The 18,505-nt window shown below is 42.5% G+C and overlaps 1 protein-coding gene across 1 annotated transcript in view; it reads right to left on the bottom strand.

Moving 5' to 3' along the window:
• Nucleotides 1-18,505, bottom strand: part of LOC144791093 (serotransferrin-A-like) — a 171,732-nt gene that overhangs the window by 53,812 nt on the left and 99,415 nt on the right. Inside the window, exons 6-8 of the mRNA XM_078665749.1 lie at nt 16,814-16,869; nt 15,012-15,175; nt 8,582-8,753 (exon numbers count right to left, since the gene is read on the bottom strand). Coding sequence (XP_078521875.1) covers nt 8,582-8,753; nt 15,012-15,175; nt 16,814-16,869 — 392 coding nt within the window. The remainder of the gene's footprint in view (nt 1-8,581; nt 8,754-15,011; nt 15,176-16,813; nt 16,870-18,505) is intronic.

Below are 18,505 nucleotides of genomic sequence, written 5' to 3' on the forward strand. Positions count from 1 at the left end.
GGTTTATTGCCCATGCATAAGACAGAGAGCGGTGGTGACCAGTGCCTGGGGGAGATGCTTACGAGGGTGAGGAGCCATGCTACGAATCGACAGCGTGCAGAGAGTGGGTCTGGTCAAGACATCTAAAATGGCTGCCGTGCACGACAAAAGTGTGGCATTTCAAAAAAGGCAAGATGGCGCAGACAATGTTTTTCAACACTTCCTCATTTCCTTCGAATCGAACGTTAACAGACGTTGGGGCATATTACCAAAGTTAAGCGATATTTATCGCTAACGATGCTTACCAACCAATTTTTTACCACTAAGCATCGTCAGAAATTATCGAAGATAAACCTTACTATTATCAAGGTTTATCGCAAATGCGATAATAAACGGCCGCAATGCATGAATATCGCTAAAAAGTCAGCGATATTCATGCATTACCGAGCTAATACTCTTAGCCATGTTATCCACCTCCCATTGGATAACATGGCTAAGAACTGCTCAGGGCAGGTGTTACTTTTTGGAGATATTCGCGCTTAGCGCGAATATCTCCAAAAGTTGGTAATAGGAGATAGATATCTTGCATGTTGTAATGCAAGTTATTGTGGTATATGGAACTCATACCATAATCTCTCAGGAAAGCAGAAACTGATCCTTTTGGGACCGCCTAAAAAGGCCTAGGGGGTGAGGAGTACTCTACTTTGCCCCCTTTTCACGTTCCGAACTATTTTATTTTACTCTCTTCTGTAATTACACAAAATACCAGCGATAAGATGCATCGGAGACACACAGTGAGAGAAAGGAGGCCGGAGATGAAGAAGACATGTCAAATACACATTGGAGATAATATAGTGGCAGAAGGGAAGTAAATATGAGTAAACTTACCATGTAACATAAAAATGTTGCACTCTATACTATAAGTCTCATTTTATACTACAATCACTTCGCTACAACCTCATAAATTAAAAATAAAAATAAATAATGTCTCAAACAATTTTTGATTTCTAAATATAAATTTATTCTTCAGAATTTTCTAAATTTGAAACAACTAGTAACATGTCCTCATCAGTAATTTCCTCTTCAATCATCTCATCTGGAATCTCCTCATTAAAAGTCTGCAATGATGATTCTTGTAACTCTATGGTCTCCAAACACTCGATAAATTCGCCATCAAGAGATTGATCAAAAAAATCATTCAAGTCATCTCCTCCTTCTGACAATATTTCATTATTGGTGCTGTCCATTTCAATCAATGTAGTGGAATCATTCAAGTCATCTCCTCGTGACAATATTTCATTATTGGTGCTCTCAATTTCAATCAATGTAGTGGAATCATTCAAGTCATCTCCTCCTTGTGACAATATTTCATTATTGGTGCTGTCCATTTCAATCAATCTAATGGAATCATACAAGCCATCTCCTCCTTGTGACAATATTTCATTATTGGTGCTCTCAATTTCAATCAATGTAGTGGAATCATTCAAGTCATCTCCTTGTGACAATATTTCATTCTTGGTGCTGTCCATTTCAATCAATCTAATGGAATCATACAAGTCATGTCCTCCTTGTGACAATATTTCATTATTGGTGCTCTCAATTTCAATCAATGTAGTGGACAATTCAAAAGAAATTGCCACGGTCTCTTCATTGTGAGCCATTTTATTTTGAAATTGCTTGCTGTAAATTGCAGAAAAAAATAATCACTTTCATTTATCGTTTTTAGTAATACATAATATAAAACTAACTTCATCAAGTATTTAGTATAACAGAAGGACTGCAAATAAATAACAGAAAACATTTTTCAAATTATCTTCAAGTGTACAACATAGTTCCCCTTACAAATTAACAACTCACCTTTTTAAAAGTAGCAGAAGTGTTAGTACTGTGTAAATCAAACACCAGAAATTCACCACCAAAAATTCCTCACAAATGTACCTCAGACAGTAGTATCACAAAATGGCTGTGGTTTCCTCTCATTTGACATATATACATAACCAATTAACTTTCATCACACACAAATACAAAACCAAAGTAACATTTTAATTGGTTCTAAATTTCAACACTTTCAAATGTGTTTTCCCCATGCAATTTTCCATAGGACATTTACATACGTCTACAGCCTGAATGGCTGAACGGAATTACACCAAACTTGGCAAAATGGTACATCAAACCTAAGAGGTCAGGAATGATCTACTATGCCCCCTTATGGTCATTTCCCCCTTCGCTTTGGCCTCCTCTTGTCTCTCAATCCTACCGAGGGACAAGATGGCGGCCGCTACGGACTGTTTGGAATGTTGACAGACGCCGGAGAACCAATCAGCTTCGCAAAGCTCCGTAACGCGAAAAGTACGCGAAGCGGAGCGCTGTTACAGATATATATCTTTTTTTCAACGTTAATTTCTCAAAATCCACTGGAGCACATATATTGAGACCTAGCAAAGGCACATCGGGCTACCAGTCCCTAATATTTTGCCAAGTTTCGTGCAAATCCATTCAGCCGTTCGATTATTATTATTTTGGTTTTTTTTTGCCCCGCGGGGCCCTTTTAAAACCTCCACATCAAACCTAGGGGGTCAGCGAGGATCTACTATGCCCCCTTATAGTTATTTCCCCCTTTGTTTTGACCTCCTCTTGTCTCTCGATCCTACCGAGAGACAAGATGGCGGCCGCTACGGACTGTTTGGAATGTTGACAGACGCCGGAGAACCAATCAGCTTCGCTTCACAAAGCTCCGTTGCGCGAAAAGTCCGCGAACCAGAGCGCTAACCGGTCCGCTGTTACAGATATATATCTTTTTTTAAACGTTAATTTCTCAAAATCCACTGGAGCACATATATTGAGACCTACAAAAGGCACATCGGGCTACCAGTCCCTACAATTTTGCCAAGTTTCGTGCAAATCCATTCAGCCGTTCGGGCTAAAAGTGAGGCCAACCGCCCTATGGAAAACTCAATGTTAAAAACACGTTTTGGGACCCCCCTTTTTTCTCGGCCCCCACTGGACGAACCCCCCCCAAATTTTCAAGGGCTGCTCAGAAACAAAATGTGCCATTTTCCTGAAAATTTCAGCCGATTCCGTCCACAAACGCCAAAGTTATTAGACATAGAATTTTCAAAAAACCCATAGAGAAAAAATCCTAACTATATATACCTACTGGCGACCGCCAGTAGGTAATATATATATATATATATAAATATATACACCCACTATAATTATGCGGAAAACACAGACACACATACGTACACAAAGATGTATAGATATATATATAATATTGATATACATATATATGTCGTTGTGTATAAGATATATATATATATATATATATATATATATATATATATATATATATATATATACACATACACATCCTTGTGTATGTATGTGCGTGTGTTCTACATAATTGTAGTGGGTGTATATATATATATATTTATACATATACACATATGCACAAACACTTATATATAGATACACACATATATGTATATATTTATATATAGATAAACACGTCTTTGTGTATGTATGTGTGTGTTCTGAATATTGTCAATGGGTGTAAACTCCACATACCCCCAAACCTAAAAAAGGACTTTTTACTAACTACAAACACATTCCTAAACAGTAAAAACCCTAGCAAATTGTTCCAAAGAAACTCCTAAACCCTATGAAACCCTGCACACCTAACCCATTCAAATCTCCTAGCATCTCATACTTAATTACACGTACACAAATTCTAGCCTTAACACTTAAAACCCCATATATAAATATATATATATATATATATATATTCACTGAAAAAACCATAGGTTATAGACCATATATAGTTAGGAATTAGCATTTAGAAAACCTTATTTTACTCACACAAAACCATTGAAATTCCATATATAGTTAGTTGCACTAACTATATATCGCGCACCCGCAATCCACTGCTGATGATGTCACATATTACATCATTCATGACATGGTCAGTGACATCACTGATGACATCACTGATGACATCTCAAATGACATCACTGATGACATCACTGATGACATCTCATTTGACATCAATGACCACATCACTGATGATATCATTCATGTGACAATACAATGCATCTCCTCACATTTTAATATAACCTCTGTTTCACCCAGTGTTAAAAAGAGAGTATAATTTTTGAAACCATTGACACACCAATACTAGTTACTACATACGCACTCACTGATTGCTACGTCTACACACACCTTCACTCATTCACCCATACAATCATTCATACATACAATCACTCATCTTTACAACACTATCATATGCACTCATACACCTATACAGACACTCACAGTCTGCCACTCATCCATGGAGTTACTCACACACCTAGTCAGTCCTGTAAAGAATCAATGACACTTCCATTTTCTTGTCTATACAGTTAAACATAGAGCACCTTACATTTTCAAACATATACTAACACATACTTACCTTCTTATACAATCATTGATACAAGTACAGATTGATCTGCACAGAGTCACACACCTCCCAGCTAGCCACACACACACTCAGTCTCCCATACAAATACTTGGGCAATCAATCAATAACCCATATAGTTACTCATATAGCTACTGATCAACACATGCAGCAGTTTACAGAACAACAGACATAATGATGCACAAATTAAGACAGTTTAGTCACTAACCCATGCAGTCAGTGAGACACATTTAATCACTCACTCATACAGTCAGTCATGCACCTACTAAATCCTTCGTCCAGACACTTACATATCCACTCATTCTTCAATATGTAAGACATATTTAAACTTTATAGAAACAAAAAATCACTGGATGTTGTTATCAGTGATGTCATCAGTGATGTCATTTGAGATGTCATCAGTGATGTCATCAGTGATGTCACTGACCATGTCATGAATGATGTAATATGTGACATCATCAGCAGTGGATTGCGGGTGCGCGATATATAGTTAGTGCAACTAACTATATATGGAATTTCAATGGTTTTGTGTGAGTAAAATAAGGTTTTCTAAATGCTAATTCCTAACTATATATGGTCTATAACCTATGGTTTTTTCAGTGAATTTTCAAGGTTTTGTAAATGCTAATTCCTAACTATATATGGTCTATAACCTATGGTTTTTTCAGTGAATTTCATAGGTTTTTTAATAGCAAATCTTTATAAAAATAATACATTTTAAATCTAATTTTATATTTTATAATTTTTTTATTTTTTTTTAATATTATTTTTAGTGCGCTCCCGGGGCGCGGACAGGTGAACGCACGGGTAAGCGCAATCTTGCGGCGCGCCCCGGGGCGCGTACTATTGCGCGTCCCGGAAGCGCTATTGCCGAGAACGAAAACAACATCGTGACGTATCGCGTAGCCGCCACGCCTTGCGTCATAAGACACGTATCGCGTAGCCGCGAGATGCGTCTTATGACGCACCGCGTAAGCGCACCCGGAAGCGCATACGATCGCGCAACGTAAGCGCCCCGATGCGCTTACGATACACGCCCGGGACGCGCCCCGGGGCGCGTAGCGTAAGCGCGTCAAACCATGTGACTTTAAAATAACACTTTTCATTGGTTCAGAACTTTTTTTTTTCCAAATTGTGTGAAACCCACCCATTTCTCTCACTATTGCTTTGTACTTGGAGAGAGCAAGAGCTGTTGTGTCTACTCTATCTCCTACTTTTCTGATCTCCAGCAATGGCTGCAAGAGAATCATCCAGCAGTGATTCAGAGGGATTTTTAGATGAGGACCCTCCTCAGCAAAAGAAAAAAACCCATTTCATCTGGAAATTTTACGAAATCCCAGAAGGACAGAAAAAAGTCAACGCTCCCAAAGTAACATGCAAAATATGTGGGAGTAGTTTATCCAGAGGCAATCCTCTGAAAAAATATAGTTTTGGGAATGCTAATTTGATCCGGCATGTGAAAAGAAGACACCCTAACAACTTTGCCAGGGAGAGTGTCAGAGAGCTGGCACGGAATGTACCCACAGATGGCGGGAGCACCTCCACTGGTGGAGCAACACCTTCGGGACCACCCCGTGGAAGAATGGTTCCTAACATTCAGCCGGTGTTTGCGGGCATCAAATTTTTGTGCAAAGAGTGTGACGAACTGCTCTGCTATGGGGAGCAGAGTGTTGAACTGATTGCCCTAAAGAAACAGCAACACCGCTGCTCTTCCAGTCCCTAAATTTTCAAATTTTTTTGCTCCTGTTGAGCAGTTTTGGAATCCTTGTTTTTGTTTTTCCCTTGAAAAAAATCCAAAAAAAATATAAAATTGTTTTAAAAAGTCCAAAAAAATATAAAACAACAAAAACAAAAAAAAATATATAAAACAACAAAATCAAAAAAAAAGTTCTTTTCAGAACTACCTCCAATTTTTAAAAAGAAGCTTTATTTTTTTAAAAGTCTGTCATTTTTAATCTCCATGGTACGCTCCCCCGTACGCTCCCCGGTGCGCGTACCGGGCGCTCACCCCCGCGAAAATCGAATTTTTTTTTAATTTTTTTTTTCACCCGCGGGAGCCTTTTATGGCCCCCACATGAAACCTAGGGGGTCAGGGGGTGTGTACCCTGCCCCCTCTTGCTCATTTCCCCCTTTGATTTTTGCCACCTCTTGTGTCTCAATCCTACCGAGACACAAGATGGCGGCCGCTGCGGACTGTTTCGAATGTTTACAGACACCCGAGAACCAATCAGCTTGCCGTGCGCAAGTCGCGTGGCGCGCCTGAAGCGCTCCCCGGTACGCGTACCGGGGAGCGCTCCAGGCGCGGCTCTAGATATATATCTTTTTTTGAACGTTAATTTCTCAAAATCCACTGTAGCACATATATTGAGACCTACAAAAGGCACATCGGGCTACCAGTCCCTACAATTTTGCCAAGTTTCGTGCAAATCCATTCAGCCGTTCGGGCTAAAAGTGAGGCCAACCGCCCTATGGAAAACTCAATGTTAAAAACACGTTTTGGGACCCCCCTTTTTTCTCGGCCCCCCCTGGACGAACACCCCCCAAATTTTCAGGGGCTGCTCAGAAACAAAATGTTCCATTTTCCAGAAAATTTCAGCCAATTCCGTCCACAAACGCCAAAGTTATTAGACATAGAATTTTCAAAAATCCCATAGGGAAAAAATCCTAACTATATATACCTACTGGCGACCGCCAGTAGGTAATATATATATATATATATATATATATATATATATATATATATATATATATGTCTCTCTCTCTCTCTCGCTCTCGCTCTCTCTCTCTCTATGGTATGGTGATGACTGTCAGCCCAAGGATCAGAGAACCCTTTAAGGTGCTGAATGACCTTAATTGTAAAGACTATGGGCTCGATTCACAGAATGAACTTAAGACTCAATCCTAAACTTACTACTATTTTGGTATTCACAGAATGCACTTTCTACTTTTGGCATTCACAGAATGAATTTACTACTTTTGGTATTCACAGAAGTTAGGATTTTGTCTTAAGTTTGTCTTAAGACAAACTTAAGACAGACTTAAGACAGACTTAAGACAAAATCCTAACTTCTGTGAATACCAAAAGTAGTAAGTTCATTCTGTGAATGCCAAAAGTAGTAAGTACATTCTGTGAATACAAAAATAGTAGTAAGTTTAGGATTGAGTTTTAAGTTCATTCTGTGAATCAGGCCCTATAGGTCCATCATGACTGTAGATCCTTCCAGGGTCATTCGTTCGAGCAGGGAGATAACTGAGGGGCATATTATCAAGGGGGTTCATCTCCGCTTTTTTGGCTTTAAAAGCCAAGAAAGTGGAGATAAAATTATCTCCCTATTACCTAGCTGTCGCTAACACCAGTTAGCGACAGCTAGTAGGAGATAGCGACCATCTTGGGCCTGCTTTGCATGTCAGTGATATTTATCACTAATGACATGCAAAGTGGGCGTGCCAAGATGTTAGCGACTGGAAACATTCGCTAACATCGCTATCTCCTATTACCAACTTTTGGAGATATTCGCGCTAAGCGCAAATATCTCCAAAAGCTAACCCCTGCCCCTGAGCAGTTCTTAGCCATGTTATCCAATGGTAGGTGGATAACATGGCTAAGAGCATTCGCTCGGTAATGCATGAATATCGCTGACTTTTCAGTGATATTCATGCCTTATGGCCGATTTTTATCGCTTAGGAGATAAACCTTGATAATAGCAAGGTTCCTAAGCGATAAAAATCGCCGCAGCACGGCGATAAAAATATTGCCGCTAAGCCAACATAGCGATAATTATCGCTAGTTGTTGGTAATATGCCCCTGAGTGTCCAGAAAACAGTTGTTCATTGGTAGTCATAGACAGTCACCTCAGATGCATTTCAAGCATCTAGGTGGCCGATCAGCAGTAAGCACTGAATGAATGAATGCTGTCATTAGGCTCACTACATGGTGGAGGACTCTTGGTTCCAGTCTTAATGAGGATAACTTTTTTTCCTTGCGAATGACCTAGTCTTAGACTTACTCTGGGGCTACATATGACTGCAAATGCTAATATTGAAAACAACCAATTGTTGGAAAGGAAATGGATAATAATATACAATACAATTGAGAGCTCTATGAAGTTGCTGTTATATTTTCTTGGGTGATAACTGTACACTACTTACTTTTCCTCAGACCCTGAATAGCACCACTGTATCTTGTGCCAAGGAAGAGAGAAGCATCCATACTGTCAGGCAGACGAATTACTCTTTTAGCAGAGTTCTTGAATAACAGATCCTTCCTTCCGTCGGGGGAGCTGAACAGGTGGAATGACTTCCCCTCAACGCCATACTCGGCCTGCGGCATAAAGAAGGATCCAAGAGTGCAGAATTAATGGATAAAGCAAATAGCATCCCTTAATACACCAGTGCAGGAATCCTACTAGGCACCTCACATAACAATTACTTGCCCCACATGTATCATACCCACAGTCACTCATTACTCTGTTACCAAGACCTGTTAACCACAGTGCAGCCGATGGAACCATGTACAAATGTGTAGCACCACCACCCTGAAACAGTATCACTGTCCTGAGGTCAAAGACCTCTTACTATTTCAGTGCCACCTCTTTACATGGCTAAGCTCATCATTTGCATTAGTAGGTGTAACCAGGGAAGACTGAACCACACCTTCAATCACCACTGGCCCGCAAGCTTATGTCTGTGAAAAAGAGTTCTTAAGTCCTCATGTCATAAACTGACTGACTTGCAGTCATGATCTTAAATCCCCTGGAGATCAATCCAGCTCTCCATCATTTTGAAGGCAGTACATTCAGTACCATTAAATTGGATAACGACAGAGACAGCACTTAGACCCTCATTTTGAATGGGCTCTTAATTCTGATACCGCTGGTAAGAGCAGTTACTGGCCCCTTCAGAATTATGAGATCTGATGGAAGACAGTAGGTATGTTATCATTTACCTGGAGATTTTGTCTACTTTCAGCAGCCAAAATTTCTGGTTGATCATCCAAGCCTAAAGGAGGCGTTTATGGAGGAATGGACCCCGGTATTACCGATTCCCCCAACAATCTCTCAGTTTTCAGTGGACCATCATGGACCAACTTGTAAGGGCTGAATATTCCCTACCCTGGAGTTACTAGTACATGCTGGTCTATTACTAACACTGGGGTGGGGATCTACAAGCTCATTTCCTGGGCAACTTATAATGAGGGCATTAGAGATGGCAAAATTGCCATATGAACCACCTTATAAAATTGGACTGTTATTGCTCCCAATCTACACTCCAAGCAGAGAAGTGGCTGGGATGTTACCATCTGCTAGCATATATGCACTCAGGCTCAGTACTCAGTCGGAGGACACAGAGGGGTATGTGTCATGTCAGACAATCTAGCGTCCGGTTTCACCTTGAAATAGCATATCACAAATGGCATAGGCACATGTCCTGCTCATCCTATGGTGTTTCTTCGGGCCAGCCATCTTTTTCTTTGCACACACCACAGGACAGAGGAACACAAAGTATGGGATAAACACGCATTGAGATCTTATGGTACTGTAATTACTTTAAACCTCTACTTCTCACCCTTTCTGCCACGATTGGATTATACTCTTGTTTGTTTATGGCTACTTGAGGTTCACAGATCCAAACTGTGCTAACACCTTTGGTGTCAATGGGAGGGGTAGCACAGGAAACATTCAGGGTCCAATGGCGGCAGTGCTGTTTTCTGAAAGGCGAGTGCTGAGGATGTATAGAAGGAGAGCAGGCCTAAATAACACAACATCCCTCCATCTCTTTCAGGTGAGATTCGTGGAGGACGGGTGCTAGATGCACCCCATGTTCCTGTTAGTGCTCATGGATGTTTCTTTTTGGCAAAGGTGAGCCCTGTGAGAAGTTGGCCTGGTATATGATGTTCACTATTCTAGTGAGCACCTTGCACCAGTCCAAACAACCCTTATGGTGATTGGTTGTAAGTCAACCTATCCAAGCTATCCTAGTGGTAGCATGGACAAAAGCAGTCTTAGGCTAAACTCGAGAGGGCATGTGAAGCCAGCTGTTTTACCATATGCAATCCCTTTAATACCAAAAGAAAGGACACCACACAAGTTATATATTATAAAATATATGTATTTATTACTAGAATAATCCTCTGTACTCTCTATGAGGGCAGAAGCACACGCGTTTAAACAAAGAACTTAATATCATACAATAAGCTGCACAATTTTGGATAAGGCCGGGTGGCATGTAAAACCATATACTAAATAAGTGGTATAAGAACCAGGTCACGAACAATGGTAAGGCCTAGGGCCTTGGAAATCGCTGGGCCTACACTGTAATAACAGTTGTTAGGAAGCAGGAGGCCCATGAGAGGTGTGTGCAAGGTCTAAATGCACATGCGTGCACACATAGAAGTCAATGGTGCATAAAAGTTTAGAAAGTTAAGAGTTTGGAGACTTCCGACTGGACTAGAACCACTTGAAACTAGGATACTAGGAGAGTAAACCTACATAGGAGCACCGGAATACTCGCTTTACCTCACCCACAGGAAGCGGGTGCATAGGTGTCAAAGTGCGTCGGGTTTCGTCGTGGAGTTCTATGGAGCCTTGGAGAAAGGATGCTGCAGGCGACCAGGAGAGAAGAGTCCGATTGGATCCAAGGGTGGATCGAAGATGTAAAGTACCTGAAAGCAGAGGGGACAGAGTCTGGGTCACTAGCCAGTGACCAGAGTGGAACCAGGAAGGAACCAGGCGATGTCGGGCGCAATCAGGTGGTTGTTGCGAAGTTTATCTCTGCTGCCACGTAGACCGGGAGGCATCGACGATAACCAGGAGCTGGGCACGGACTGTCCCACAAAGGCTCTCGCTGTTGGCGGTATTGGCTTCCGGATTGGAGTCAACAAGCCTTGGCAAAGGCAACCCACACAGGAACTGAAGAGGGCTTCTTACTCAGGCCAGCATGGACTGAGGGGATTCTCCTTCGCAGGGAAGCAAGGGCCAGTCTGGAGCAATCAGACCAGTAGTGTAGATTTCGGGTTTCGTCATCACAGAGGCCACTAGCCAACGGGCAAGTGACCGAACAGACGCGTCAAGCAGTAAAATGGAAAAGGGCCCCACGCAGCACTCGGTGAGTGTGGAGAGGTGATCTTCGGTGCAGTTGATGCTCGAGGCTGGGGCTTCTTAATCCCCAATGCACAGCTTCAAGGGTGCCTCGGGAGCTGCACAAGAAGCGTCTCGCAGTCTTTCCAAGATGGCCGGTCCCACGTCTCACGTCGCCTCCACTGGTCTCAGCTTTGCTGTGGCTGTGGATCGGGCTGAAGAAAGTCTGGAAATTTGGGTCTTGTCAGGCTCTGTGGTCAGGCTCCAGCAGGAGTGTCGGACAAAACAAGTCGTTGAGCGCTTGATGGTGCCTGCTTGCGCAGGATGGCCACTCCTTGGCCACAAGGGAGTTTCTGCAGTATCTTCTTGTAAAGTAGATGGTAGAAGGTCCAGAGTTATGTATTAAAGTTTCAGTCAGGATAATCTGATGTCTTAGGACGCAGCTCCTACCTTTATTCCAAATCAAGGAGCTGGATTACCTGCTAAGTCCCTCCTATGGGTGGGACCAGGGAAGGGGGAGGTTACACCCCTTTCCCTTTGTCCAGTTTCGCGCCAGAGGTGGGGCTGGTGTGCTCCAGCACTGGTTTGAACTGGCCTATGCATGGGGCACCTTTTGCGCCCCAGGCATGTCTCGTTTCTTTCATCCCTCCCTGCCTAAATCCACTATCTCCTGTCTGGGGTGGTGCTAGCACCTCCCTGTGACAGGAAACCTATTGTCCCAGCCTCAAGTGCTGGAAGGGCTCCCAGCAGCAGGAGGTCAGACTTGGTTCTGTGGCAGCAGCATCCATTTTGTGATGCTGGGGCTCTGGTTGATTTTAACCGCGTTTAAGGAAAGTAACATGTCTTCTCCCTCTAGAAGGTTGGAATGCTACGCCCCTCACCAGAACTGGCGAGGGGGTAGTATTCCAAAGCGTATGACACCTTACACGACATGTTTCGATAAAGCCAAACCAAAGTTAACAATAACCGCGAGGATTATAATGCACTTAAGAGTATATGGTATGGCAATATCATAGAACAGCTATAAGGACAAGGTTCAGAAAGCTGCAGACAGGCTCAGCTCATGCTAGAGCACCATCTCACATAAAACCAAGCTTTCTGCCTTCAGGATTGTTAAGGCCTGCCATAGGAGTGACCTATAGTTGCATATGTGTCTATATGTAAAGGTAGATATAGGAATACTATATCTAAGCAAGGGGTGATTACACCACCTTGCCCCAGCTGAGTGATCAGCCAGTTGTGTCAAATTGGAAGGCCAGCCAGGGGTGTCAAAAGATATGCTGCAGACCCTGGTAGGCCTTGGGTGCCTCTAAGCCCTGGGTGCCTATGGCACACTGTACAGGGACTCACAAGAGTGACCCAAATACCAATTGGTGATGTACCTAAAGTACATGGTGTTGAATTTAGAGAGAGAACAGTAGGGCTGTGGGTCTGATTAGCAGGCCCACAGCCACATTAAGTCAAAAACCAGTGAAGCAAAAAGCAAAAAGTGGGGTGACCATAGGAAAGCAGACCCTACTCTCCTACAAGCCCCACTTTTCAGATATTTCTTCTTTAAAATGGCTGCTAAATGTTGGACGCCTCTTTTTTCTGTTGCTGGCAATGGGAGCGGAGGAATTGGTAGTGGGTTATCTGCACACAGGCTCTTGTCTCCCCTCCAATTCAATGAATATCATTTTTGATTGCCGGGTTCAAGTGTATGTTCACTTTGACCTTGAAGCCCGAAAGCCTAGTCTAACCGCTTTTTAGCATCAGTCCTTATTTTGAGCGCTCACACAAATCACTGAATTGCCAAGTACCCCAAACTGTAAGTAGGTGTAATAAGAAAACGAGCATTGTAAAAGTCAAATGTATAGGTTACTGTCTAGTTTAGTCTTCATAACATCACTAGAGTAGAGACTCAACCTTGTGAGCTATCTTGTTAGGAAAGCACCTTACATCCTGCAGGTGACTGTTTACTTTGAGTGTGCCGAATTTATAATCTACCCCCAGCTTTTTAGACAACACAAAGACCTCAATGGTCGGAAGCATGTTGAGGGCTTTAGGAATAGATTACTTTTAGATAGAGTATCATCCTTCCTTACACTGGCATTCCCCCAAAAGACCTTCCCAATATGCCTTGCCCTGTACCTAGGCCCCCACCCCCTAGCTCATTGAGCCATCTTTTTAAGTGGGTTCATGGCCGTGATTGTCGTGAATTCTCATTAGCGCACTCAGGGCCGGATGTAGGTAAAATCAAATTTGCGAATCCTTAATAGCGAATTTTACCGATTTGATATTAAGATGTGCAACGTTAAATGTAGGTTGGAATTGCTAAAATATTAGCGAATCCTTAATATTCCTTAATAGCGAATCGCAAACTGAGATTAGCTAATAAGGAATACCTACTCATTCATTCCTATGGGCTAGGAGGCCCATGGGAATGAATGGGAATATATTCACTATTTGCAATTCGCTATTAGAGAATCGCAAATTGCGGGCGCTATTTCAAGGGTGCCAGGGTGTCAAAAGGACACTCTGCTGCACCCCTGAAATGTGCATGTGTGCATATGTGGTGCACATACATGCCCTAAGGGCATGAATGTGTGCCACATGGCACATTATAAAAAGCAAAAAAGTGCTTTTTAAAAGAAATCGCTATTTACCACCAACTTGAAGTTGGTGGTAACTAGCGATTCCTTAAGGCTAAAGTGCACTTTCTTTTGTGCTACTTACATTGCTTTTAAGGAATCGCAATTTGCGATTCCTTAAATGCAAGAGAAAAATAAGGAATGCAATTTTGCGATTCCTTATTTTGCTAGTAGGTTTGAACTCACCTACATTGCTCGCAGCCAAATAGCGATCGCAAACGCGAATTTCAGCGTTAGCGCTCGCTATTTGGCCACCTACACCTGGCCCTCAGTGGCCAATGTCATTGGATAACGTGTCATGACTCAGAGGTGATAATAAACATCTCTCTTCATATCAGATTCACCCCTTCTTTCTTGCAATTCCAAAATGCAATCAAGGCCCTCAAAGGTAACTCCAGCATCAAATTAGCATGCTGCAAAGGTCCCACCGTCAGGTCCTTCCTGACCGTAATCCCAGTCACTCTCTTACTGAGTCTCTGCGGGTCACTCCCTTCTACAAACCTTGGTACACAAACATTGAATCATTCTGTACCTTCACACTCCTCAAACCTTACCATCACTGCTCCTAGCTTTCGTTGCAAGGTGGGCACAATGGAAATAAATAACAAAGCGATGCAGAGGGTACTCCAAGACTAAAATGCCGGTCTTGGCTGACATTTCTATTCAAATGTGCTATGCCAGACACACTGATCTAAAATGTGTCAATTTTTGGAAGATTAGCTGAGCAAAATGGTCATCAATGTAGGGTCACAACTTCCAAACAGGAGTCCTTTATGTGGCTTATGCAGTATTACATTGAACACAACAACAGGTCCATGGGTTACTAAAGCCATGAAAGACATCACTCCACACTGAGATGCGCAAGAAGGGTACCTGTGCTTTATCGAGGCACTGCCTGATTGCTTCGGTCTTCTCCCCAGAGCTCTGGGTCACCACAGCATGGGCTGGAACTCTACCCAAATTGCATTCTTTGTATTCGGAGATAGCCTTCCTTGTCCCATCGGGGCAGAGCAGCTCAAACATGTCGGCTTTCTCAGCTGCATATGAATCAGACATTCAAGGTTATAAACACTGGTATGGACCCAGAAGATAATGCTGTTAGGGTCCTGATAAAACAAGGGTAATCGTCATTACTTAACAATGTGGTCACTATCTTTACTGCATACCCCGCCACCCAGGAACTGAAGGTAATAGTTTGTTCTGCCACACCATACACTGCTGCAATGTAACTTAAGCAAAGTGCTTTTTTACCAGTCATGACTCATGTTACAAGACCTGCTGTATGGTTGTAGCTTGGTAACTAGCCTCGTACCAACTTTGAGTGTTTAAGCGCGACTCTCTAGATGGAGACTCCATAACTTACCGCCGCCTGTTTTGCCCTACCACTAGGCATACATATAAACATCACAGAGGGAATGTATAATGATACAACGTGTACCATCACAACGCGGTATTTTACATAGTGCTTTTGACAACGCAAGTAGTTACATCGACTTGCGTTGGAGGGCGCTGGACTTAGGAATAGTATGAATTACTATTCCAACTCCAGTCTACTTACAGTAGAGAAGGTGTTTGAATAGTAATTCACACTATTCCTTACTCTAGAGCGCCCTCCAGTGCAAGTCAATGTAACAACTTGCGTTGTTAAAACCACGATGTAACCATTACGTGTTGTAATGTTTGCGTGGTAAAGGATGTTTCCCCACAGAGGAGCACATGCTTCATATAAATATTCTGCATCCGCAGACAGAAGGAACAGGGAGTTTGGAGGGTGAGATCCTCCCTTGCGGCCCTTGTCAGAGGGAGGAACCAAGTAAGTGAGACTTGCAAAGGAGCGTCGAAAGGAAGTAAATGTTAGAAAGGTGTGTCTGCAGATTGGGAAGATCCTATAGACAATGTCCGTGATATAGAGCAGCAGCAAGTGGGTTAGCGATGCTGCTGTATGTAAGTGTCAATGCACAGCACAGAAAAGGGACATTTTCACTTGAAAACAAACTGGAGTCAAGCTCTCAGAGCTACAAAAGTTGAAAAGGAAAAATATTGGTGTAGCAAAGATATCTTGCTGAGCGCTAGTACCTTATTTTGTGCTGCCTATGAGTGAAAGCAGTTCTGCCTTTGCAGCAGAGATGTTTGTTAAGTGATCACTTGGGTAGCACTACTACCTGTGAACTAGTGTGCTACTACTGTGGGATTGAACCACTAAAGGATTCCTGTGACAGCACATGGGTGGGAAACACATCTACTCAAGAGTTCCTGTGAAATAAGATGGGTGCGCAACAGTACCACTAACGCCCTGCTTATGAGTAGATCAGTGTTTTCCGACCTCTGTGCAACTTCCTGTTTTGACAGGGGTCGGAATTCTGAGTTGGGTGTTATTTTATGCACCCAGTAACAACTGGGTGTGTTAAATACCTCACCCTTCCTTATATTTCGACAAGTCAAGCCTGGGGAACTCTACTTTGTCTCTGGCCACTGGAATCATAGCAGTGACTGTTATAAGGCAATGTACCAAAATTCTGCCAGGCGAGCTACATTATAGGCATTGAGCTCATTTCAGCTGGTCTGTTGGCCTTATGCAAACGTAAATATCTGCTGCACCTCTATGCAGGACACTTCCTACATGACTTTAAAACAATCATAGTGTATAGTCTTCGACTATGGTAACCAAAACTCACCTGGGACAGTTGTATGCTTTACAAAAGCTACTTCGCCACCTCCCACTTCCAGGCACCTGTAAAATATTGGGACAGTGTAACAAAAGTAGTGTGTAGTGTCCGTACATATCAGACCATTACAGAAACAACCGTTGTTGAGATATCTGCAGCTCTAATTTGCCCAGCAGCATCCTAACTTGCAGGGGGAGATGACTGTACAGTGTGACCTAAAAAGTGTATAAAATTGCCCTTTTGTTTAGTTGGGCTTCCATTAAAAAAAGGCTGAAGGGGTGATTTCTTGTATGGTGGAATCAGAACTCCAGCACAAAATGCGGGGAACCCTGCCTGCCAAAATTATTGTCAGCCTGCACTGTGTAGGCCCAGGAGCACTGTCAGCTTTCCACCAATTTAGCCCACGCTGGCCCATTGCAGTGGGGCTATCAGTGGAAGGGCATTACGTCGCCCAATGTAATTAGGGTGGACTATGTGATGTGCATTTCTTAGAGTCTGTCAACATCAGATAAAACCTGGTGGCGAGGAACTGACAAAACAATTAATGACACCCACAGAAAGGGAAAAATCTCCCTGTGTGTGTGTGTGGGGGGTGTATTTAGTTATGTGTTTTTTTAATAAAAACTCCAACTTTTTTTAACAAAAAGTTTGTTAAGAGTTGGTGGATGTACATCAAATCAGACAGCGGGTGTTCACCACGTTTTTTGTACCTCGACAGAAACTGCCAAGACATTGGTTTCTGTTAAGATACAGAGATCCCGCCTGAGCCAGCAGTGATATCTGAATTTGGTGGATAATAGTTTGTCAGGGTGGCAAACATAATGTCTTCGGCCACCCTGACGTTGGCGTCCCAACCGCCAAACTTTAGATTCGGCCTTAGGTCCAAGGAGATACCAGTGCAATTTGCTAGGCATGAACAACTTCAGCTCCCTTGGGGTCAGCCTGAAATGCGAGTCAGGTCCCTATCAGCTGCCATCAGTGCTGCTTTGCATTTACTTTGCGCTCTCTGTGACTTTAATAAAACTTTAAGAATTCATATCTCTGGTTCCCTTCATTTAATTGTGGCCATTTTTGTGTTATTCTTTTTATTATGCTTTTCCAGTTTTTGTTAAATTGGTTTGGGGGCATGATTATTTGGCTGCGTGACATTAATGGTGTATCGGTGTTGCTTAATACTTAACATACATTTCTCTGAGTAAAAGGCTGATGCTCGTGCATCGCTACCAGTGGTTAAGCCAGATTTTCTCTTGGACTATGTTTTGGCCTGGGAACAAACATATAAAACTTTAGCTGGAAGACTTAAACACATTAATAGCCCAGAATCTCACACCGATACAAATAAGGAAGTATGACGTGGTTGTTGAATGAAAGACAATTCAAGTTGGTTCTAAGGTATGCAGCCATTGCTTCAAAAGACTAGGCCCTTGGTCCTTATGGATATACATGATGAGAACAGTAAACTGTTCTGATCGAAGAACATTTCATATTTTAGATTAGCATAGGGAGGGGAAGGGCCACATACGTTCTAGGCAGCAGACGTGAGCTCCTGCCGTTGATTATTAATATGGCCAGCAGCCAGAATAACCCTCGGACAATCAGAGCCCTGTGGGTTTCACAGTATAGTCAGGTATGGTAGACACCACTATGTTGTGTCACTTCTACATTGGATATTATTTCTTACTCCTGTCTTCACGTTCTACT

This window comes from Lissotriton helveticus, chromosome 11 (assembly GCF_964261635.1).
Source record: "Lissotriton helveticus chromosome 11, aLisHel1.1, whole genome shotgun sequence".
Lineage (NCBI taxonomy): Eukaryota > Metazoa > Chordata > Amphibia > Caudata > Salamandridae > Lissotriton > Lissotriton helveticus.